The sequence below is a fragment of the Rhipicephalus microplus genome, chromosome 8, assembly GCF_043290135.1.
Source record: "Rhipicephalus microplus isolate Deutch F79 chromosome 8, USDA_Rmic, whole genome shotgun sequence".
Classification (NCBI taxonomy): domain Eukaryota; kingdom Metazoa; phylum Arthropoda; class Arachnida; order Ixodida; family Ixodidae; genus Rhipicephalus; species Rhipicephalus microplus.
Genome location: NC_134707.1, coordinates 18,852,913 through 18,878,686, shown reverse-complemented (window position 1 = coordinate 18,878,686; position 25,774 = coordinate 18,852,913). Strand labels below are relative to the sequence as shown.

Genomic DNA, 25,774 nt, shown 5'->3' with positions numbered 1-25,774 from the left:
TAAACTGGCTTCGAAAGCAATTCGGCTCAGCTTCCAATGTCGCGTACGTCGATGCGGCCAGTTTCGATTGGCAGAGACACATAATTACTGTTGTCGATAACAACATGACGCTGCTAACGAGTGCCTCCGTACGCACGACCTCGGCTACAAAGGCGGAGACGATGGCCATAGCCTTAGCCTTAAGGTTTCAGGAGCGTAGAGGGGAACCATCAGTTATTTTATCCGACTCCCAGGAAGCCTGCCGGCTCTTTTTAAGGGGCCGCCTTCCAGCAATGGGGCTGAGGCTGCTAGGATCCAAACTCACTCACCACCATCGCTTGATCTGGTGCCCGGGACACGCAGGTCTCGAAGGCAATGAAAGGGCGGACGCTCTAGCTCGTGCGTTTTGTAACCGAGCGGAGAATCCATCTCTTTCATTGACCATGCCAATTTTACCTAGGGAGATTCTAGCTCACCAGCGCTTCACGCGTCAAAAATGTGGAACACCTCACAGATCCCTTAATGGGGAAGAGGCCACTGACCTTAGAAAAATTCAAACGGATGTATTTCCGCACCTACTGAAGTTACACGCGATACATCCAACTCTTTACCCGGCTGTATGTCCGTGGTGCGGCGGAAGACCGACTCTCTACCACATATCGTGGGGGTGCGATCGTAAACCAAGCGACATAACCAATTTTCTCGGCGAACCTCTAACACCTAGTATGGAGCAGTGGGAGGCACACCTCGCTAGCTCGGACCCAGGAGTGCAGCTCGCACTACTGGATCAAGTCCGGCGGGCGGCTAAGGCCAGTGGAGCCCTGGACGTAGGGCCCCAACCATAAAGGCTCTAAAACGCCCCTCTCCCTTTCCCCTTCAATAAAGTTTTACTCTCTCTCTGTGACTGTTTGGCGCGGCCCAAACGATTGTTAGCTCTTAAGTGACATTGGAGCACGAATTCCTCTGTGTACTCATTTGCAAAGCATTTACGATCGGTTCACGGTAAGCAGCCCGAATCATTCCGTTCACACCTCGACGGTCACCAAGAGGAGTTACTGAGTGTGTTGCGGAATTTGGGAATAATCGTTTATCCTCCCTTTTTATGAAATGTGGCACGGCCCGAGGTATAATTTGGCTCGTCATTTGTTTTGAAGTATATTAACAATATAGTCAATATTGATGCAAGCTCAAAATTTATTGTCTGTGCGGCCTCTTCAGCTCTGATGACAAAGCTCTTGAGGCAAAATGTGATCACGTCCTTCTAAAACGTTTATCCTAATCACATTTTAGAATGTACTTTTTTTTTTATGCCAAAAATAGCTAGGTTGAGTGAAGTTAACGAGTGTGAAACTCTTGGCGTTACATTTAAGTCGAATCTCTCATGGGACACTCACATCGACAATTAGTGAAAACAAAAAGAAAAGTTTTCAATGAGCACAAAAGCTATGTCCTGGTGTCGTGCTATTCCTTCACTGCATGTTAAAAATGCAAATTGTTTATGCACTCTTTGCGTCACATATTAACTGTAGTTTGTTATTGTTATGGTTGACCCCTACGTTACGAAATGCTACAAGGCTTTAATTATTTCAATAGGAAGCCGTTCGCAACGTCGCTACACTTGATTATACAATCTTCCGCGGAATATTATCTCGAGCCGTACAGCATTACGAAAGTACATCGCGTCTTATTCGCCCCATATTAAGCACTTCATCACCTCAACTTCCTCTCCTACACCAGTACAGTAATCCTCTCACACGTTCCACTGACTTGTGACTAATATTACGCTTCAATACTTTCTTATAAACTGTATTGATTGAAACACAAGCTTCCATAAATTCTCAATTGATACATAGATATTCGGACGCCCGCGTTAACACCAGTTTATTATTATTATTATTATTATTATTATTATTATTATTATTATTATTATTATTATTATTATTATTATTATTATTCACCAATGGGGTTTAAGGAAAGATGCGAGCCGAAAAAAAAGTCCCATTAATCTGTAACCTAGAGGAATGAAATTTTTTGCTGTGTATATAGCCTTTTACGCTGATTTCAAATATGTATTAAATTTTATAATAAGTTGCGCAGTTTTCGTTTTGTGCCATGAGAATGTGTAAAGTGTAGTTCGTTTTGTACAAACTTTTTACGTCGCTAAACATTTCTAGTTATGAGCCATTAATGGCCCTTATTGCTCCTAATTAATTCTAGATTGCTTCAAATTGATTGAAGACATTTTAATGGACAAGAAAAATTGCAAGGTGAAAATTCTTAGAATCCTCAGCCGTAGTAATTGTTTGCTTTAGGTTATTAATAATTATACACGCGATATAACGCTTTAAAAGCGAAACTTGCAGCCTTCCCAGTTTAAGGAATGTGTGGACAAAATTTCATCCTGATCTGGCTATCAGAAGTACCAAGAGATGTTGTCTAAACTCAAGAAGTTGCCCAGAAATTGATCTGGCGAACAATGCATTTTAAAAGTATAAATCAAAGCTCATCTATGCGGTAAAAAGGTGTTTCTGAAAAAATGTTTCCTTCGTTAATGAGAGCTAATCATTCTTATTTTGAGCATATGCGGCTTCAGTCAACTTCTCATGTGAAATGCAAAGGCAAGCAGCCAGGTGAGCATTTCCAGGGGACTCTAGACAACGAATGAGGTTTCTTTTTTTTTTTTTTTTGAGTAGCCACCTTGTGCTTTTCAAAAGCAATTTAAACCTACGTCGAGTTTAATTACAATCATAGGTTTCTTTTATTGTTGTTGTTAAAATAGAGAAACTATACTTCTGAAATCAAATAAAAACAAAAAAACATGTAAAAGGATGTAAACATGTAAACCACTACATGATCATGATATTTGCTGTTGTGGACGACTCCAGAACTATCGACTAACCATGGCAGAATGACAGATTTTTTTTTTTTCGGAGGGGTGGTGGTGGTGTCAACTTGCATGATTTTAAGCAAGGGCCGGAGAGGCAGATGTAAATTTGTGCTCGGCATGTCATGGCAAAAAAAAAAGGGGGGGGGGTGGGGGGAGGGGCGGCATGTTTTGTCACTCGCTGGCTACGCCACCAGTGTCCATGGGGTTCTTCAACGTAGAAAATAATTCATGAAAAAAAAAACAACGCACAAACCAACACTTTTGCCACATTGAATTGCGATAGAATATCGAGTGCTTGGAAAGGAATTCGTGTATAAATTTTCCAAAGGTATACGTACACGGTGCGTTAAGATTTGCGTCTGAAGTGAATAAATTCTAATTGGATGTTTTTTTCTTCGTTTTTTTTTCGAGAAAGATGGCGTGTAAACGTGTGTATCGCGCGCGTATGTTTTTTTTTTTTTTGTGACTCCGGTCGCCGTTTGATAGTCTAGCAAGAGCCCAGGTGCGACTCGACCTGAAAAAAAAAAAAAACCAGTTATGCGCGAACATCTGGCCACGGTAGTCACGTCGCTACAATAACGTATCTGTGTGCGCCAAAAAAAAAAAAAAAGTCGCGCGAATATAGTTTTTTTTTATGCTTCCACGCCAGGTCGACATTTAAATGCGTCGACATTGAAATGCTGCATGAAAACATCGGGACAAAAATATGCTATTTCTCCTGCCTTTGGTATTTCCATTCTTTTTTTAAAGACCCGTTCTAACAGAGTTCGCCAGATGCTGCTCAGATAACAAGCAAATTATCACCGTGAAATCTCCCCCCCCCCCCCCCCCCAAAAAAAAAAAGAGGCTTGACATTCGTGAAGAATCCCAAAAGAACCGGATATTCACAAAATCTCACATTCTTCGATATATGTTTAATTATTATTTTAAAAAGATGTAAAATCAAACGCGAAATGGAGATGAAAAATCACTGTATGGTTTGTGCAAAAAAATATGCACTAAAAAGAAACCACCGATTTACTCTTGAACATGAATTGTCTCAAGAGTCTGTTCTGTTGAACGCACGTTTGCCCGTGCACGATTATAGTTATAGGTTTATTGTACCAACGTATGTCTGACATCAATATTCTGATGAACTAATTAGATTGGCTGGAAAATTGCAAACGAGTTCTCCCCCCCCCCCCTAAAAAAACAAGCGGCAATCGACTGGTAAATTCTATCCAAGGAACTTGGGCGCGAAAAAAAAAAAAAAACAAGTCCGAATCCGCTTATTACAAGCGCAGCTGACAACTTCGTCTCCCGCGCATTTTCTGCGGCGTAGCGTGGTGTGATGACATTCTTCGTGCGAACGGTAGTTCCTCTCAGCGAGTTTAATCTGAAGAGGCGCTGGTTTAACTTGTGTGACTTAAAATCCCGCGTTTTTTTTTTAGGGGCAAAGCTCCTTAAGGCGTTGGTCGGTCGTCACCTGTATGTACATGCATGTATGTATCCACCTCAACAGCATATCCACGCAGTGAATGGTGATGGGTGGGGCGAAACTGCGGCGGGTTTTATCGCCAAACTGAGAATCATCCGCTGACCGCATCTGTCCTTCGTCTGTCTGTCTGACGCACGGACGGACGGACGGAAGCAAGAACGAACGGACGGACGAAAGCGCGGACGGACTGACAGATGCTTCGCCCCACTCATCATCATTCACTGCGTGGATATGCTGTGATTTTTTTTTCTTTCACATTATTCGGAATAGCTTGTTCAGTATAGCGCATGCAACATTTTTTTTATTAAAGGCTGATTATTTTTGAGTGTGTGCCTGCGTTCGATACTCCTCAGCTGTGCGAAAATATGGGAATCGCGAAAGTCACTCGACCGGTTCGAAGATGACTGGATAATAACAATGCAGTAGCTCGAGCTCGGACCCCATGCTCGTTTCCTTTTAATTCTATTCCAAAACATGTTTTCATTCTTACGTAAATAGAAATGAAACCCATATTTAATGAAAAACAAAACGGGCCGCCATGGTCTGATTTGCGAGACTTGAGTTTGCGGAGGGGAGGCTGGAAAATGGCGGAGTGCAGGTGCGTCTTCCGTAATTGAGTTTCCCCCTAATGTGTCGACGTGCGTTGCGACCATTGTCAGACGAATAAAAAAAAAAAAGCGCGCGCACGAATGCTCGCTTACTGTAACACTGGCGAAACACTTTAGCATATGGCCTCGCCCTCTCCGTCATCCCATTGTGCGCGCCAACTGTCGTCCCGCTAGACGCAGCTGCTCTCTCTCGTCGACGGTGGCGCTGCAGACGCCTGCGATGGAGAGCAACTCGCCGCTTCGGTGCGTGCGGCGGGCGATGAAAGCGCAAGAAAGAAAGAAAAAAAGAAGGTTAATGGTGAACGTACGATCCGCATCGTATATACGTCCGTTCGTGGTGAACCCGCCGCGCTGCAGTAAATATAGCGCTCGATTGCTGGCCCGTTGGTAGCGGGAGCGAATCCCGGCCGCTGAGGCCACATTTTTTCATGGATGCGAAAATGCTTCAAGTCCGTGTAGATTTTAGGTGCACGTTAAAGAAACCCGGCTGTTCGAATTTTCCGCAGCCTCGTGGTTTTGGATCGCTGAACTACAATTATTATTATTATTATTATTATTATTATTATTATTATTATTATTATTATTATTATTATTATTATTATTATTATTAATCTGCTCTTGCATGGTGTGAAACTGGGCATGCGTGTAATGCCGTTCATGTGCACTGTATACTGTGAGCGTGAATGTTTTCTCTTATCACGCCGGTCGTACGATCGCGTGTATTCTGCGATATCGTGCCAAGATATTGACCTTGCCTATTTTTGTCGAAGACGCTTCTTATGGCAGGTGTGCTAGCTCCAAAATCCGAGAAAAAGATACAGCTACTGGAATACAGCAAGATAACAGCAAGGAGCTGTTCGAAATCGTTATCTACTCGGCATGCATGGTCGTTGGGATCGAATGCTGCAGTTTCTTATCGCGGGCTGGGAAGCTTATATATGCTTTCAGGGTCGCACCGTGAGCAGTTTGCTATCTTTGTACATCCTCGCTTGCTCTGGCCGCCGCAGTGGTACACAGTGGTTGCAAAACTCGGGTGCCGACCCGTAAAACGTGGTTTCGATTGCCGCCGTGGCATTAGGGTCTTTTAGCGAGTTGCGGAAACGCGGTACCCAAATACGGTACGGTATTACCGTACTGCTGCAACTTTCCCGGTCGTAGACATTTTACCAGTGCAGGTATCGCAACAACGCAAAAAGCTCTTTCAAAGATTGTCCCGCCTTGTTGTGGTTTGCCTGCCTGCACATTGTAAACGAGAGACCTTCCGTCCGTGGCGGATACCGTCTCTGGAAAGGAGGAGCGCGTGCTACCGTATACTGCCTTACCGTATTTGGGCACGGTATACTGCGCCGTGTCGGCTTAAGGCAGACAGATATCAGGTGCCCTCTTCCTTCAAGTACCAATACCACCCATTTCCGTAACTTGCTAAAAGAACCCTATTTATAGGGTCTTTTAGCGCGAAATGCAAGGGAACCGTGCATACTATCGCCATTAAATAACCCGAAGAGCGGTCGGTGTACGTGCACTAGAAATTGTCTAGTGCGCGCCGTCCAGTCATAGTTATTTAAGGGCCCCGAGTGGGCAGCACATGCGCATGCCCGCGGCGATGACCGCGCACAGAACCATTGCTGACGATTGCCGCTGTTTGCATTTCGTTTTACGCCGATAATCCTGTGCGATCTGGGTACCCATAGAGGTCGAAATTTCAATATACCTCCGGTACGGCCTATATATTGTCGCGAGAGCAAGGTTTCCAGCTCCAGTATCTTCTCAGGAAATTTGTGCAAAACCAACTCCTCCGCTTCTTTTTTAAGTCTTTCCTTGTACTCTTCTACCTTTGGGTTTGTTTCTCTGGCCATTACAGAGCTTCGGCTTTTGACTTTAATGGAATGTGGGATAAATCGTGTTTTCCAGCCTGGGACAGGCGCCTACACGCTGCATTTACGGCTTACAAACGGAGCAGTCAAGGTCGCCCCCGTTCGGGATTAGAAGGGGAAAGCTTACTCGGAAAAGCGTCTAGCAAGAGGCAGGTCCGGCGCCACCGTCTGAGTCTAAGCCATTGTTAACAGGCACGCGTGTCATTGAGAATGACATGGGGACGCGACCACTTAGCCTGACCGAGACATAGTGGCGGCAGGTAAACGACCATATTCTCTCGCGCTGTTGTTAGGATGTCGGGGCGTCTCGCTGTCGCATGTACACCTGGTAAGCAATGGTGTACCCATCGCTCTTAAGGACGCTTCTAGGAAGCAACAGTTAATGAAAGAACTTACGGGGCCCGAGCGTGGGAACGGCCGCCGACGGTAGTCGGCCGAAGGAGGCAGCACGGCCTGGTATGGGAGAGAGTGTCCCGTGCGGAGAACTTATCCCTTTGCGTGTTTCATTTGGTAAGGATTCGCTCGCAGGATTTCAAGCTGGACGGTTGTGCCCTCGCGATCTCCGACTTCAGCGTAGCTCCCGCCGACTGGTTCGCCCTCCGCGGTCTCCTGATGCCGTGTAGCTCTCGCATTGTGGCACCCCGCCCTTGGACTGCTTCGACCGGATCCCCACTTTCCTATCTCCTTCTTTTTCCTCTCGTTGGCTGTCTTCTTCTGCTTCTACTTTCCTTCTATTCTTTTTATCCCTCCTTCCCCCCACCCCTATAAGGCACTGCGCCGTGTCGCCTGAAGGCAGACAGAAATTAGGTGCCTTTTTCCTCTTCATTGTAACCACTACCACCATTTGGTAAGGATTCGCTCGCAGGATTTCAAGCTGGACGGTTGTGCCCTCGCGATCTCCGACTTCAGCGTAGCTCCCGCCGACTGGTTCGCCCTCCGCGGTCTCCTGACGCCGTGTAGCTCTCGCATTGTGGCACCCCGCCCTTGGACTGCTTCGACCGGATCCCCACTTTCCTATCTCCTTCTTTTTCCTCTCGTTGGCTGTCTTCTTCTGCTTCTACTTTCCTTCTATCCTTTTTATCCCTCCTTCACCCCACCCCTATAAGGCACTGCGCCGTGTCGCCTGAAGGCAGACAGAAATTAGGTGCCTTTTTCCTCTTCATTGTAACCACTACCACCACCATTTGGTAAGGAGGTTTTTACAACTGTAGTGCCTTTTATGAAAGTGTTTCTGTGATTGGTTGTGATGCTGCGAGTCCCAACATGTGATTGGTTTTTGTGAAGACTCTTTGTTCGACCAAGGGTTAAAAAGAGGATGTTTGAACTTGAAAAGTGAGTGGAGTAGGGGTAAACAGCGGATCTCACCACGGGAGACCAGGCCATGCAGGCCGAGGGGTATGTCACCATTTTCTATGTTTTGTCTTTGTGACCCAGTGCATTTTGTAAATTGAAGTTGTGTTAGCTAAATAAACCCCCAATGAGTGCTCCCCGAAATCATCGTGTTGACGTCTCATTGATTGCCTCCGCGGAGTTTCACCCACACTTATTCGTCTCCCTGGTCGTCCGATGCGCCTAACTTTGAACAACCCCGACGTTTCGCTACAATATCATAATGATGTTGTGGACCGTAAAATCCCAGGTTATTGGTTAATGTGGTTGGCGCTGATAGCGTTAGAATAGGAAGGAAGAAAAAAAAAGTCAGGACTAAGGAAGGTTTATATTATTGTTATTATTATTATTATTATTATTATTATTATTATTATTATTATTATTATTATTATTATTATTATCTGGAGTGTTACGTCCCGAAACCAGGATATCATCGTGAAATACGCTTTATTGGACCTCTCCGAAAATTTCGACCACCTGGCGTTCCTTAACTGGCCTAGATCTAAGTACACGGGCCTCAGTATTCATCGCCTCCATGGAAAATGCGGCCGTCGCGGGCGGGATTCGATCCCGCGACCTGCGGGTCAGCAGTCGGCAACCGTGGCGTGTAGCTAAGCTTTTCTATGCGTTTGCTGAATACACGCGCCTTGTATACAATAGATCATCGTAGTATAGGTACCCTTACGCCTCGCGAGAACTTTGTATGAAAAAAAATACTTGTATTTCTTGCACATACAGGCATCTTGGTGACGGCGACCAAGAACTCGCAGGACCGGTACGACTACAACGTCACCACGGTGGTGATGCTCACCGAGCTGTGCAAGCTGCTCGCCGCCACGCTGCTCTACCTCAGAGAGTGAGTGGCGTTTCCCACGCATCTAAGAATTCTCCTTACACGTGCCTCTCTCCCCCTCCCCTCTCTTCTTAAGAGGCTGTATTCACCTTTTCACAAACGCCTCCCTGGGCGCCGCCATAGCCCTCCTTGGGCTGTGCAAATTGGCGCGTCCCCTCGAAAATGCACTGACAACGCTGCGTCCTTAGCCTTCGTACTCCCGCGCACAGCCCATCATGGCGGTTTTTTTTTTTTTAGGGGCGAAGCTCCTTTAGGCGTGGGCTGTGCGTCCCCTGTATGTAGCCACCTCTCGTTTAGTTCTTGCAGTGTCCACTAGATGGCGGTACCGTCTCCCGTATGTCGCCTCCTCTCGTTTAGTTCTTGCAGTGTTCACTAGATGGCGGCACCGTCTCCTGCATGTAGCCACCTCTCGTTTAGTTCTTTCCGTGCTCACTAGATGGCGGGACCTGTAGCTGATGATGAAAAGATGCAAGATGTTATAAACTAGACGGCGGTACTTGTAGTTGATGATGAAAGATGCGAGATGTTATAAAATAGGAATGATGTCACATATGGCACGTGTCATTGGTAGAAGGCAATCGTTCGATTTAGTGCGGCGACGTACGCTAGGGGGAGCATTGTAATAAAATCGAGTAGGCAAAATGTACGGAAGATTCATGGTTTACCAGGTTTTCCTCCAGAGCTTCGCCCACTCATCATCATTCACTTCGTGGATATGGCGGCACTTTTTTCCCTTCCTGTGAAAAGGTGTATACACTGACCATAGTTTTTCTGAATTGGCACCCGCATAATATTTAGCGATTTTCCGAGACGAGAAATTTTAATTCACGTAGCCTGAAAAATGGTTTGCCCCGAATACACCTTCTCACGGAAGGCTGTCTCGGCGACGCCATAATCCCCTTCGGGCCGCCATAATCCCCCATGAACTGTGGTAAACGGGCCTGACCTCCCGGAAGCGCCGGGACAGTGACGTCATCCTTCGTATTCTCGCTCCACGGTCCGGAAAGTGTGTGTATGTAGTCCCACGTCGTTCAGTTTCGTGGGTGCTGCTTTATTTCTTGCATAAAGTCCAATACTTATTTTGTCGCAATATATTAACTATTAGTATCGGAGTGACAAACGTACGTTGGTTGTCCTACGCGAACCACGTCGGCACAGATGAAACACAAAAGCAGTCTTACGCCTGGGGAATATGGTGTGTGAGCGTCATCACCTGGATAGCGCAGATTGAGTTGTCTCTTCATCTTCCTTTATCATCATCTTTCTTTAACACTGTCTACACCTCCCTTTCTGTAAACTTTATCTGTTTCTATGTGCCCCTCCCCCATTTCCCTTCTTCTAACGCTCACATCACCCCTGCTTACCTTCACTCCTCTTTCCCACCCCTTGATATGCTATACCGTGCTATGTTATATAATTTACCCTCTTACCTAACCTTTATCGTTCTCCACCCTCACCCTTACTTCGCCTTCCTTGCTGTAATCTCTACAAGACCATATGTCATGCTTTAACCTCTCCTCATTTTGGTCCTCCTCACCCCCACTGCGCTTTCCCATTCTATGCTACTTTATATGCATTGCTACGCTATGTGCTATAGGAGCCATTAAGCGTTTTCTGACGCGACACCGGAACTGGCTTAGGTCATATTGCACCTCAGTTAATAAAGAAGATACAATATAGAAAACAGATTCGTCCAGGTTTTTTGGACACACCCTCTAACGTCAATTCATGAAAAAAAAAAAAAAAACCCTGCTTCAGGTGTATATGTGGCGTGTCCGATGTGAGGAGACGTAATTTGAAACTCCCCGTCTATCTCTCCAAGAAACGGCACTTCTACGCTCGTCGAAGCGTATTCTCTAACTATGTACGCGTGGATTCTCGGCAACACATCTGTGTGAAATCCCAGTCGCTTTTTCTTACACGTTCGTCTATATATAGTTGACTGGCGCATCATCCTCGGCTGTCAGTTGAACGGACGTGTATTCGTCGAATTGTGCCTGATAGGTGTGCGGATTCCCGCTTCGGCTCTTGGCTAACGCGTCGGCTTTTCGCGTCGTTCGTGTATGCAAGTGTGTGGACAGCTTGACGCGAATACACGACGACGTATGCGTGTACTTATTATATACGTCTCTGCATTGAGTGTACGTTTCTGCGGAGGGATCATCCACGCATTTGCGGCGCGAGCTGCAAGCCGACGTGCGGAGGTCATAGGTGGACGTTGCGAAGCCGCCGTGTTCGTTGTGTATACAACACTGAAGGACGCGATGTTGCGCATGCGCGAGTGTTCGTAGTCGTGCGGGCGCTGTTAACGCGGTGTTCATTGAGAAAGAAAAAATAGTAATAAGGTGGCTTCGTGCCAGGCCTGAAGAGCAATGGAGTTGGGCGGCATTCCCATAGGTTGTTTTTATTTTAGGGGCAAAGCTCCCTTTAGCGGCACCCGTTCGTCCCCCGTAGTATGTAACAAGTATAACATTTCGACCTCCAAAGTGGTGCTGGTGAGAGACTTCTTCTGTGCGTTGTTGAACAATAAAAAATAGTGCTCAATGTACATGTCAATGGCTGCTAATGGGGCATGTGAGACAGGAGCATTCGGCTTTTAGTTAACGCGCAGGCTGCGATCACCATTAGCAGCCTTCGGCATGTACATTGAGCACTATCTTACAAGAAAGGGTTGCTACGTTATACTCGCTGGGTGTAACCTCCTTAGCTTTAGAAAGGTTTAGCGAGCGTTGGGCCGCAGCGCCATGAATACAATGAACTTGTATATACCATGAATGAACTCGAGGTGGTTGAAAATGGGAAGTAGATACGAAGCGCAAGCCGTAAGAAAGTGAAAGCCGAATTCTCCGCCCCTCATTTCCCATTAGCAGCCATTGGCATGTACATTGAGCACTATCTGACTGAAAAAGTTTGCTACGTCATACTCGCTGGGCGTAACCTCCTTGGTTTTCGAAAGGTTTAGCGAGCGTTCGGCCGCAGTGCCATGAATACAGTGAACCAGTATATACCATGAACTCGAGGTGGTTAAAGGTGGGAAGTGGACCCGAAGCGCAAGCCGTAAGAAAGTGTGCGTGTGCCACCTCTCGTTTAGTCCTTGGAATGTCCGCTGGATGGCGGTGCTTCTATATGGGGAATATATGATGAAAAGATGCGAGATGGTGGTACTTGGAGTGTTGAATAGATGGACGAACGGACGCATAGACAGATGCATGGATGGACGCATGAACGGACGCAGTGGCGGCTGCATGGACGAACGCAGGGGCGGCTGCACGAACAGACGCACGCACGGACGGGCTGATGGACGCATGGACGGTCACACTGACGGACGGATGGACAGACGGAAGCAAGAACGAATGGACAGACGAATTCTTCGCCCCACTCTCCATCATTCACTCCGTGGATATGCTGCCATTTTTTTGCCCTTTTTTCTCCTCTTTTTCTATTTCTTTATCTGGCTAATTATTGTCTCTGTTTCTATTTTTCTCTATTTATCGCTTCGTCTACCATGCTCTCTCTTTTCTTTTTTGCTTTGCTCTAAATTTGTTTCTCTCTGTATTTATATGCATTTCTCTTCCCGTCTTGCTCTTTTTTTTACCTCTTTTTTTGCCTATTACGTTCTATTTTTTTTCTTCGTTTCTCTCTTTCTTCTCGGTCTCTTGCCAATCTGAGCTCTTTATTGCAATGCCACAAGAAAGCACAGCCGGCACAGCAGCGAAAAGTGGTTGTACTCATTTCTTGAACACGTTGAATTTGAAGATGCACCGAGGCCTTGACGCTTGAAGAAGGCATTGTACCTTTGAAACAATAGTCTTTGGTCGCGCTTGCACCGCAGTAGATGGCACCTCTCCGACAGGCCACTACTACTATTATGGTTTACAGGTTTCTTGACGTCGAAATTCGCGGCGCTTCGAACATATGCGTCCTCCGCGACATGTCAAGCTTTCAAGCGCCACGCGAGTTTCGCCGTCGGCTTTAGCTCGGTGGAGACAGCTGCTAACCTTGGAGGGGCACGCGTTCGCTCAAACTCCGCTTACACGTCAACGCCTTTTTTTTTGCAACGCCGGCGTCGGCGTTGTTGCCGGTGGCAACAACGCTCGTATGCTTACTGAAGGAAATGCGCGTATTTTTGTATGTCGGTGCGATGTGTGAGAAGGGTGGGGAGGGGGGTGGCGTGGTATTGTGGAGGTACTGTCCCTTTGTATACGCCATATATTTAATATACGCGAGTGATGTACCGTGCGTGTATGGGAATGGATTTACGATTCGGGTCACGACAACGCGCCCGTTGCGTTGTCCGTCTGCTGCCATAGCTGCGCCACCTCGCCTCGCCTTTGACGGGCGCTGAGTCGGCGCACGGGCGGGCTTTTGATCTCTGCTTGGGGAAGAGGACGCTGACGCATCGCTTGGATTGCGTTATCGCGACGTGCGTGTATGCCGCGTCTTTTGTTATAGTTGCGTGCACTGTGAATGAACGCGGAAAATTTTCTGACTGCTTTTTTTTTAACAGCGGTTCGTGTAAAATCGTGAGTGGGTTTTCGAGAACCCACGAAGGGGGTGAAGTGCCAAGCAGTTCGGCATAGCAACTCCTATTGGAAAAGAGGCTAGGGTATAGGATGGCATATCTTTGTATAGTATAGTAAGAAAGGAAGAACGAGTATGGGATTACATAGCTTTGTATAGTATAGTAAGAAAGGGGGCGAGGGTAGGGGGTGGCATAGCTTTGTATGGTATAGTGGGAAAGGAGGAGAGTATGGGATGGCATAGCTTTCTATAGTATAGTAAGAAAGGAGGCGAGGGTAGGGGGTGGCATAGCTTTGTATGGTATAGTGGGAAAGGAGGAGAGTATGGGATGGCATAGCTTTCTATAGTATAGTAAGAAAGGAGGCGAGGGTAGGGGGTGACATAGCTTTGTATGGTATAGTGGGAAAGGAGGAGAGTATGGGATGGCATAGCTTTCTATAGTATAGTAAGAAAGGAGGCGAGGGTAGGGGGTGGCATAGCTTTGTATGGTATAGTGGGAAAGGAGGAGAGTATGGGATGGCATAGCTTTCTATAGTATAGTAAGAAAAGAGGAGAGGGTGGGGACGGCATAGCTTTGTATCGTATGAGAAAGGAGGAGAGGGTATAGAATGGCATAGCTTCGTATAGTATAATGAGAAAGGAGGAGAGGGTATAGGGTGGCATAGTGTTGTACAGTAGATTGAGAAAGGAGAAGATTATGGGATGGCACAGCCTTTTTATAATATTGTAAGAAAGGAGGAGAGGCTAGGGTTGGCATATCTTTGTATAGTATAATGAGAAAGGAGAGGGTAGTGATGGCGTAGCTTTCCTTAGTATAATGAGAAAGGAGGAGAGGGTAGGGATGGCATAGCTTTCTATAGTATAGTTTAGCAATAAGATGGGTACCGGTGCACCTGTTTGCATTCCTTAGACGGCCGAAAGGCCGGGCCTTTCGACCTTATTGTCAGGCCTATATGTACTACCACTATACTATAGTTTGCATTTTCCTCTGCTGCCTCGGGTAACAGAAGAAAATTTTACAATTTTCTTTTACAAAGTAAAGGAAATGTGCAAACGCTCTGTAAATTAACTAAGTAAATTCCCCTACGATCACATATTCCCTCCTTCCCGTTTTCCTTCCGTCCTGTGAACGGTAATCAACGTTAATCATTTCGACACTGACTTAATTTCGCGCAGTGATTTCACGCATGGCTAGACGCCACCGCCCGCAAGTCCCTTTAATGTGCATGTGACAAGCACGTAATCTGACCATTTGCGTTGTTGTGTTAATGCGTGCATTCGACAGGAAGTGAATGTTCGGAGAGGAAGGAGGCTACCGTTTGTCGAGCTGATGTCAGGTTGACCCGACACCCATACGTGATTGTTGTGACCGCGCATGAGGGCGTGCGGCGTTCCCAATGAAAAAAAAAATATCTCGCTTTTCATGTTGGTAGCAATGTCGCTAATGTCTATATATTGCGTGTCCACGTCAACCGCGCATGTTTCTCATTTCGTTTTCTTTCGGTATCCCGTAAAGTGCGCAAAGTCTAGCTTGTGAGAGCTCTTGTGTGATGATGAATGGCAACGGTTTCTCAATGGTGACAAACCGTCGCACGACGCATCGAATTCCCGTCTCTTTCATTCCTTCTCGAAAGCACCCAAGCGGCTCGTGTCGTAATCCCAAATGATGACGTGCCTTTGTATGTGGACAGTCATCCGCCTTTTGATGTACAGTTATACAAGTATGACGATGGATGCACGGCATATGGTCGTGCGGTTTTTTTTTTGTCAGCGGGGCTTGTTTGTTTTACCTGTTTTTTTTTTCTTTCCGTCGCGGTTCGCGTCGTGGCGCCGCCCCTGGCACCGCCGTGCGGATGTCGATAGCCTTGACCGCGACCGAACGTATATATGAATAAGCGTTTGCTTAACGCTACAAAAGCGCGCCTCGGTCCGCCTTACCAGAGTCCTTCAATACTTCAATAAAAGCATTGAAGGACTCTGGCTTTACTGTCGATACATACAGTACACATTGAATAAAAAGAGATGGATGCGTGCGTTGTATACATGGTGGCTCATCTGCGCCTTACCGTCCAACGTCAGTGATATGAAGAGACCACGATGGTTATCAGACAACTTGCGAAGGGACATCGTACAGTTCGGTGGGCTCTCTTATGATTTATCTGTCCCTTAAAGTCACGTGCTGCCCGACGCGGTGCCTTCGGCCAATGTGAATTGCGCGCGAGTCCGAAGGGGAGTGCAGTGTGGGCCAATCAGTGCTCCACCCCCTCCCCCCTGGCATTTAATATAATAAGCTACACAACTCAGTGAGCACACTCGGGTCCCGCATATTGCTGTGAAATGGCCAGTAGCATTGGCAGCCATAGCTTTGCACGTGACAGATCATCGACTAATCTTGTGGTGGTAGTGGTTAGAAGATGAGAAAAGGCACCTAATTTCTGCAACCCTGTCGGGAGCACGGCGCAGTGCCTCTAATCTTGTCAAAGGCTGCATGGGCTTGATGCTAACCCATATTTCTCCCTTTCCACCCTCGGAAGAGACGGATTGATGGATGGATGGACGGACAAATGGATGGACGGATGATCGGATGAATGGATGTATGGACATATCGATGGATTGATGGATGGATGGATGGACAGACGGATGAATGGACGAATAGACGGACGAATGTATGGATATATGGACGGATGGATATATGGACGGACGGATGTATGGACGGATGGATGTATGGACGGATGGATGTATGTATGAATGGACGGATAAACGAATGGATGGACGGATAGATGGACGGATGAATGGATGGACGGGCGGACGAATAGACGGACGGGTGGACGGACGTATGAATAAATAGATGAATGGAAGGGCGGACGGATGGACGCTGACAGTGCCTTTATTGAAAAGAAAAATGCTTCGCATAAAAAAAAAGAACTCGCGCATGTTTTCACATGCATTCACCTAAGGCGACTGGAACGTGAAAGCCATCTTATGAGTTAATTGTAACCCCAACCCCCTCTCCCGAAGGAGAAAAGCTTTGAGCACCTAACATGGCTCTGCAGTGCACCCTGGATTGGACCACCCTTAGCCAAGCAACAATACCATGTCGTCATGCGATGCCATGCTACATGAAGTCACAAAATGGCATCATCGCGTGGTGATGATCCATTGTCTCACTTCATGTTGGCAATGCTGTCGGCGGTTGCTTTTCTTGTTTCGTCTCCAAAAAAAAAAAAAATGTGTAAGTGGGGTGAGAGTGGAATGAAAGTATCATCGGGCAAAAATAAATGTTGTAGACATCGATGGCTTAATTCATAACTTTTTTTTTTGCCTAGCTTACAAGAATTTACTAATGTTTGGTTTTGGCAACTGCACAGTTGGTTTGTGCTTAGCTTGTCATTTTGTTTCTCTCATTAAATTCGTGTTGCAGGTACTTAGTTATATGTGGTGTCTTGTTTAGCTAGCTGCTCGTGTCATGTGTAGGGATCGTTCCCTCTCCCCTTCCCCTTTCCTTTCATATGTGATCTCATAGAAATTTGTTCAAGTGCTACGGTGAAGTCTTTTAGTTTATAGAATTTTCGGTCTTAAAAGATTCGGCGAAAGATTTAAAAATTTATTCTGCAGCTTTTTTGAAATAGCTGTGAGGATACAAAAACAGTTCGCATGATTGTAACATGCTTTCTAATTGTTTTTTTACTTTCACAGCCATTCATTTCAGTCGTTGCTCACGGAAATCGGCAAAAACCGAAAAGGTACGTGTAAATGAAACTACATTGGCTTAGAATGGTTGAAAGTGCCAGGCTTAGATGCAGAACGAATGCTTTTACAGTCAATTTGGTGGACAGAAGACAATAAGTACACCTGAAAAGCAGCAGCTGTTGTTGAACAACAATATTTTTGCAAGGGACACCATTTAAACAGGAAAATATGAACAAAAAAAAACTGTTAAACAAGTAGCATGCCCATTTGTCTTAGCAATTTTGGAGGAAGATTCAGGGCCAAAGCGAAGCAACACAAAGGTGGGCACTCGTCTTTTGTGTTTTTTTGCATTGTCCCCATGTTCTTTGTTGTTTTCTACAAAAATCTTAAATCTATCGGCCTCATTCAGCGTTCCTTGACTCAATAGAGACTGCGTTAAGTTAGACTGCTAGCAAAAAAAAATATATTTTTCGAATTTCATGACATGAAAACTTGTGGCTGTTAACTGTTTCAAATTTATAATGATACGTTGTAGAATAGAACAGGCCTCATTTCAAGCTGTTCTGAGTAAAAGTTCTTATGCGCAAATTTTTGCAAAGACTTGCCTAGTTGTATACTCTTGAATGACCTGGTTGTTGTTTTATGCCAGTGGATTAGTGGTATAATTTGTCTACAGTTATCCCCTTGAAATTTTAATGCAGAATAGGTCATAGTTTATTCACTATTCTGTGCATGTTTGCGGTAAAATGAGCAGTAACTTGCCATCAAAAAAGCATAACAGTTTTTTTCCACTGCCTTTTCATCTCACACTCTATCACTTTGCTCCAATGGTCATCATGACAAAAGAAGAAAATTGAGTGATAGAAATTTTTATGAATGCCACAGGACATCTCTTGGACATGCATATATATATATCACAAGGCAAGTTGACAGATATATGTATGGACAAGCTGAAAGTTGTCCTCCTAAGTTGACCTCACTGGCATTCATATACTTTGCTGCCTTCAAATGTCGACAGCCATTTGACCAAACTCATTCTGAACAAGCTTAGCATGCGAGAACATAGCTTGTCCCGTGATGCACGGAAACTGCATGCTGCCAAGAATACCAAGCTGATTTCATGGTCATTCGAACCTTGAGGTGGCAAATACGGATTGAAAGAATTATCGGTTATAACCATGGTAAATGAAGAATGGTACTGCTGTTAAAACACTGTTACATACTCAAACTTTGATATAACAAAGCCAGATATAACGAAATATCGGTTATAACGAAGGTATTTAAGAATAATTTTACAGTAGATATATCATTAGGAATATTTCTTTAGAGCAAATTATTGGATATAAAAAACCTAGCTTTTTGTTGCAAGTTGTTGCAAGATGCAACTTTGTTATAATGAGGTTGAGTGTACGTGTATACATTTGTAATGAATTATTGCATGTAGAAAAATGCTCTTTCATGTCAGGTGGACCTTGTTTTTACAAGCTTTGACTGTGTAAAAGTAATGCTGCGTCATTCTCACTGCACCAGTGCTCTTCCTGTATTTCGTGCCTGCGCTGCTGTACTGTTTCTACAACAACCTGGCCTTCGTCAACCTGGCTGCATTTGACCCAACCACTTACAACCTGCTGCTGCAGTTTAGGGTTGTCATCACCGGCCTTTCCTTTCAGGTGAGTGCGTTCACAAAGTTAGTAATTAGAAATTACTACAGTAATAGTACTTTGCCCTCGTGCAGGAAATATAACCACTGGTCATTAAAGATGGCAGACTGGTTTCTGAGAGAAGGCAAGCAGTTGAGAATGAGACAAAAGGTTAGGCGGGCATATGAGATTAGGAAGTTGGTGGGTATAAAGTGGCAGCAGCAACCACAGGACGAGTTGACTGGCGGATAATGGGAGAGCCCTTTGTCCTGCAGTGGGAGTAGTCAGACTAGTGATGATGATGGCTATAATATAACATTTTGTGCTGTGCCCTCGTTATGAATATAATGAGTGAATGTGTATGTGCACGGCCGTAACAACGCTGGTATTGTGACACATTGTGACACTTATGGCGCTTCGTCCAACGACATGCTAAATGCATTTTGAATATGTTGGTGTGCACATTCCATAAAGTAAAACTGTTGTTGCCGGTCCATGACTGCCTAATATTGCATCCAGAATTCAGTAGTTACTGCCAGCTGGTGAGAACAAAGTGATGTCTTATTTTATGCTAATACAGACAACTGCTGGTCCGCACGTCGAGTTCTACCAGCAAAAATTAATTGCACGTTGACTGCCTGCTGATGCTTTACACTGACGGATATATGGGATACAACCAGTTATTAGATTTATAATGGTAATTCTATATTACCGCTTGTTAAACTCGGTGCTATGCTAACCGAGCTGCTTCTGTTTATGCCACATTGTCAAACCAAATCGTCAACTGAAAACTGCACCTAAATTAAAACTCAATCTGGAGCGGAACCCAAATTCAGTGAACGTTACTCTCATAGCGTGTCTGAACTTCATGTGAACCAGTATTATTTTTTCCAGTTTGGTAGGTATTCTCGTATATACCACTGGTTACCCTAGAGCTTTCGAGTGATATCCCCCATTGTTATATTACCTTAATTGAAAGCGACCTTAAATGAAAGTGGAACATTTAAACAAAATTTTTTGTATGCAATTAAGGTATTTAATTAAGACTTAACAGTGGCTCCAATCAAACTACTTTTTTTCCAAGAAAATACACGCCAATTGAATACCTAACCAGAGTGGTTTTTAAACATCAGGAACAGTGCATTGATATTATTTGCTGGAACCACGAAAGGCGCAAAATCAAGAAAATCGTGATAAAGAACCACTATCGCGGCAGAGCTAGATTAGGCAAGATTATTGGTTGTCTGCCCCACGCGCTGTCTTACCTGCAAAACTGCATTTCTCCTACCAGAATGACGTAACAGATGCTAGGACCAGCGGAACTTGGCCCACGCTATGTGTACGCATTTCGTGCGCAGGTGCTCTTCAAGAAACAGCTGACGCGAAAGCAGTGGCTGTCCCTGCTGTTGCTGACTGCAGGATGCATCGTGAAGCACCTCGGTCTGCCCTCAAAGTCGCCACATGCCGCAGGCGGCAAGGTGGCCGGCATCTTCAGCAGTTTGTTCAGTGGTCACATGTTGCTGCTGCTGCTGCAAGTGAGTACTACACTCAGACATAGATACAACGAATCTGGATATAACTAAATATCGGTTGTAGCGAAGTAAAACAAAAATAGTCTTGCTACACATATAGTGTTAGTAATAAACTGTTATGAGAAATTTCCAGATGTAACGAACTTATTTTTGTGTAAGATGCAACTTCGTTATAATGAGGTTTGAGCTTATACGACGAGTTTTTAAAGGCTCCTTTTTACTGTCTTAAAGATTGCCCTGCCGCTAAATTTGACGACATTCCAACAACACCGTTTCGTGATGAATGTCAGTGCGAGTGTGATCAGCATTGAAGCGTAATAATACACAGCTGAGATGTCATATCTTCAATACAGTTGAACCCAGATGATCTGACGGGGTTCACAAAAAAAGTGAAACATTTTATCTGTCAAAGTATTTGAAGGGTCTTTGTCGACTATTTCATGTGCACACTCGTTTTATGTAGATCCAATACATATGGGATCGAGTGTGCACCATTTTCAACTCTGCTCTGATATGTATGCGTGACATATCTGGCAAATCTGCAGCTGATTTCCTTGTGCTTCTCTTTTGACAATCTGTGCCATCTAGTGGCTAGCACCAGTACGACATCAACACTTTTAATGTGGACATGAGTAGATCTAAATTGAACAAGCTTTCAGGTTGCAGCACACCTGTGAATGCACATTCATTTCGCAGGTATTTTGTTCCTGCTTTGCTGGCGTCTACAACGAGTTCCTTCTCAAGGACACTGGCGTCAACATTGACATTATGGTTCACAATGTGTTCATGTACATTGACTCGATCGTCTGCAACGCAGCTGTGCTGCTGGTGCGCGGCGAGGCGTGGAGCGCGTTCTCCCGCGCATCGGTTGCGACGCTCGTCAACCCGCTAGTCATTGCCATCATTGTCAACGGCGCCATCTGTGGCATCGTGACGTCAGTCTTTCTGAAGAGTCTGAACTCCATCCTTAAGACCTTTGCGAGTGCGTTGGACCTGTCCGTGATGGCTGTGCTATGTTGGATCATATTCAAGATTCCCGTCGACGCGTACACTGTCATGGCGATCGCTATTGTGTCCATCGCCATCTACTGCTACTCTCAACAGCCTGTTGTGAACAAGCCCAAAGAGATGCCACGGTCTCGTGATGATGAAGACTTGCAGCGTGGCCTTATGAACGGTGGTAAGCAGCGTAGTGCCGCCGTGAGTGCAGAAAAGAGTGCCGTGCTAAATGTATAGTTTTTAAATAGACGACAACATTGAATAAGGCGTGATTTCGAGGGGTGTTCAGATTATTTTCAAAGTTTGAGACTACTCCTGCACGTTGGTCACATCTCTACGGCCAAGCCCTACGGTACTATTTTACATGAAGCGCACGCATTGTGGGAAACCTAGTCGACGTTTACATGCTGTTGCTTGCATTCATAATCTACGATATGGCTCTCTAGAAAGAGCATTTGTTCCTTCATTACAGTGCATTATTCATTTTTGGAGAGGGGTAGTTTTTGAACGGTCCACCCTCAATAGCACGTAACTATAATATAGATCCATCTGCATTGACTGTTGCAGCAACTGATGGCAATAATTGTCACCTGTGAAGGACTTCACTACAGTTTATGATTGTAACTTATGGCTGCGTCACTTCAATTTTGTGCAACGTTAAGAATTGGGTCTTCGTTTGCTTGAACGAATGGAGATTATATACTAGCTCATGTAAGGGGCTCCTCTCAAATTCCTATTTTCATAGCAACATTAGTGTACGTCTCGTCCTATAAGTGTGGGGTGTTTTTCTCTACTTTAGTAGCCTTGTTACGAACCATATAATGGCCGATAACAAGCCTTTTTGGTACTCCAGCAATTTGTTGTACCAAGAAAACCTGAAAGTTGTGCAATATCAGGCTGATGTAGAGACTGTTTTATTCTTTGCGTGATTCTTTTTTTAATGACATTGCATGATTTATGCTATTCATTGAAACCAATGCAAAAAAAAGATAAATTAACAATCACTAGCTATTGCAGCCTACATTTGCAGCGCTGTAGCTTGCCTCCCAACTGCGTAGATCTATGTAGGATTTGCTTACACTCCTGGCGTTTCTTTCTTGCAAGGTGAGGAACATCTATTCTGGCATAAAATTTTAGGCGCTGATATTATACCACAATTGCAAAATGAAATAAAGAAAGCCTAGGTACTTTATTTATAGTCCAAATGTTTAAAACTTGCTATGTCAAGAGTCAGGTATATCAGCATCAAGTTCATTATTTTAGCTCTTTCTCAATAGAGGTTCTTAAATACAAGTTATAATTTATAGAAACACAAAAATAACTACACTAATATATGGCATTGCTACCCCTTCACTTTGAAAACTGCATGTTTTCAGGCAGTTTTATCATTTCATTTCAGATTTCAAAGCGAATTTGTAGTTAACTGTCAGTGTGTAGTGTAGATTTGGTAAACAAATTGACAAGGTGCATCATTATTGTTGTTTCTCCTTCATAAGTGATCTGTAATTGCATAAAAGTGTTTTCATAGGTACATGACAGGAATATGAACCGAGTCACAAACCGTACATCAGACACTTTGATAGTTAACACTACTTGATGAGTAGGTTTTCTTCTTCTGCTTCCTAAAAACAATGTTTTGTAACGTTTACAGTGACGAAAGCCCAAGAATGTGACGATTTCTGTTATTTGTGTTGACAGTGAAAGCGAGAAGAGTTGCATCCAGATCAACACAAGTGCTGAACAAAATTTGAAAGGAACAAATCTTTGCTCTAGGGTGATGAAAACTCTTATTTATGAACACCTCAAATTCATTAGGGGTTCACATGTTTTTATGGTCCTTTTTGTTAATCACTTCAGCTTGTCACCAATTTGTGAAATTATAGTCGTGGGGTTTGTTGAGACTGTTCCCATTAGCACTCGTATATTGACAGGGTCACTTTGTACTATATCACTTTTATCTCAAAACATATAGCCTTTATCAAAGAACTACAATAATTTGTTTTACTGGTAATATTGATAAATGATTACTTTTATTGAAAGTTCAAAGCATAAGCTTAGCTCCTGGATATGCAACCCGTGCTGTCATTTGTGTATCATATGAAATGAGCCTAATTTCGATGGAGAAATTTAAGCTCGTTAAAGGTTGCAGATGCCAATAAGCAGTAAAACATTTTCATTGCCCACTATGTAACTTTCAAAAACTTACGTAGGAATTTTTAATGGCAGTGTGTTGAATGTTCTGGTCAATCTGAACTTTCATGTTACGAGCGGCACAACTTCAAAAAGTGCCCGAGTGTTTGCATTATGATTGTTATATATATATATATATATATATATATATATATATATATATATGAATGCAATGGTAAGATGCCAACATATCTGAGACACAGGGCGCTGTTTTTGATTTAAATGATGGCACTTGAACAGTGCTTGAGTGGGGGCATTTCAACATGATGACTTTCCAGTTGCTGATAACATACCAGTTAGTATTATGATCGTATGCATCTATTTGCAATTTGTTTGTAATATATTTATTTGCATATTAGGCCACAATATTTCCTTAAGTGATACCATGCTTATTTGGCTGCAGATTATTTAGACTTTAAATGCAGCTAGAATCCAATTACTAAGGGCTTGAACATTTCATTGCAAGGATATACGCAACGCCGTGAACACTGAACATCAGATCATTACCAAGACAATGTTTTGGAGAAGCTCAACTTTTACAAGCCTACGCCACTGCTTTGCATAGTTTACATGGACCACATTGTCGTCGTTGCAGGATCGATCTATGTTCATTCTGTTGATCATAGCAAAGATGCCCATATTTATTGAGGCTGCTTAAGGGCCGTTCCACGCCCTTCCCGCACAGCTGCAACGCACGTGCCGGGACCCCTACTGCACGCAAGCGGGGGACAAATAAGCCAATTGGAGACGCTCTTTCATCCTCTGCAGCGTCGCCAATTGGCTTCATTGTCCCTCGCTTGCATGCGGCAGAGGTCCTGGCACGTGCGTTGCGGCTGTGCGGGAAGCGCGTAAATCTGCCCTTATGGACGTTTTCAGCATAATTTTTTCATTTTGTCATGACAAGAGCCTGGTAAATGAACAATTATTTAGTGCATTTTTTTGCAAAGCATCGTTTTATTTTCAATCATCTTTTTTAATGGGCCTAGTCTATCGTGCTTTCACAAAAAAAAACAATTTTTACACGTTTATTCTGAGGTGCTGCTTGTTCTCTAGGCAGATGTTCCTTTTTTCTTACAGCAAGCCCAGTGAAAAAATATATACATATATTTTGTTACCTTTTTTAAAGGCCAAGTAGTTCCCTGTTCTTGCATTTGGAAACTTAAATTCCTGTTGCATAGTGTGCAAGCTAAGCCTTGTCTGTGATACAAGTTGAGCGATGTTTTTTTTTCACTGCATATCGAATCTCAGCATTATGGCGACACAAAAACTACGAATTCACTGCCCACATTATATAAACAGGATAAGTGGCATTTTTTAAGGTCATCGTAACTCTTATTGCCTTTCCTTTAGAATAAAGCATCACATTTCTTCTTTTCAAGTCGTTAAACACCAAAACGGTGATACCTGCAGTGCATGGCGTCAGATTGCAGAGAAGTTTTTAGTTGAAGTAAACAAGTTTACTGTGCAATATGTGAGAAAGATTTAGAATATATACATATGTAAGTTCGTCTTTGCTTTTTAAAATTATACCTATTTTTTTGCATGTGCACTGTCATTTTCAACTGCTGCAGCTAAATCCGCAGTGAAGGCGGTTTGAGCATAAATGTTAATGTGTCGTCAAAGATTTGTAGCACATATATTACAGCAATCGTTGCATGCGTGTGTTGTGCAAGATCAAGCAAGTCTCAAAGAAACTATGTTTTTGCTGCGGTCTTTCACTGGCATAGCCAGCTCGCCAATAGCACACATTGTTGCATTAACATTGACACAACCTTCTCAATGTTGTGGCAATGTTGCACCTACAACTCGTGCTACTGAGGGGAGGAAGGGTAATAGCACCAAAGGCAAGGAATGTTTAAAATGTGAATGTTGGCATATTTCTTTAATAGTGCCTGATGGGCACAGGTTTTCATTTGTTTTTATTTGGTGTTGTGATGTGCAGTGACTTTAGGGTTAGATACCAAAGTTTTTCATTAGTTCTTACATTGTTTTAAGAGGAAAATAAGGGTTTACTCATTCTGTTTGTTACAACAAAAAGTGCTGTTGATAGTAACACACAAAATAAAGGAGCCTTCAATGCTGACTGTGCCTTTTTTTCTACATTTGTTTGCGTCTTGTACTGTCCACAGCATTTG

At 44.1% G+C, this 25,774-nt stretch overlaps 1 protein-coding gene across 2 annotated transcripts in view; it reads left to right on the top strand.

The window, feature by feature from the left end:
- senju (UDP-galactose transporter senju) overlaps window positions 1-25,722 on the top strand; it is a 36,839-nt gene extending 11,117 nt beyond the window's left edge. Inside the window, exons 1-6 of one of the 2 annotated variants that reach the window (XM_075871219.1) lie at window positions 5,778-8,220; window positions 8,953-9,070; window positions 17,285-17,331; window positions 18,809-18,948; window positions 20,277-20,453; window positions 21,147-25,722. In XM_075871219.1, the coding sequence (XP_075727334.1) occupies window positions 9,018-9,070; window positions 17,285-17,331; window positions 18,809-18,948; window positions 20,277-20,453; window positions 21,147-21,686 (957 nt within the window). In that variant the 5' untranslated portion in view covers window positions 5,778-8,220; window positions 8,953-9,017 and the 3' untranslated portion in view covers window positions 21,687-25,722. Of the gene's footprint in view, window positions 1-5,777; window positions 8,221-8,952; window positions 9,071-17,284; window positions 17,332-18,808; window positions 18,949-20,276; window positions 20,454-21,146 lie in introns of those variants that run through there. The other variant, XM_037417411.2, reaches the window with a different exon arrangement.
- The last annotated feature ends 52 nt before the right edge of the window (window positions 25,723-25,774 follow it).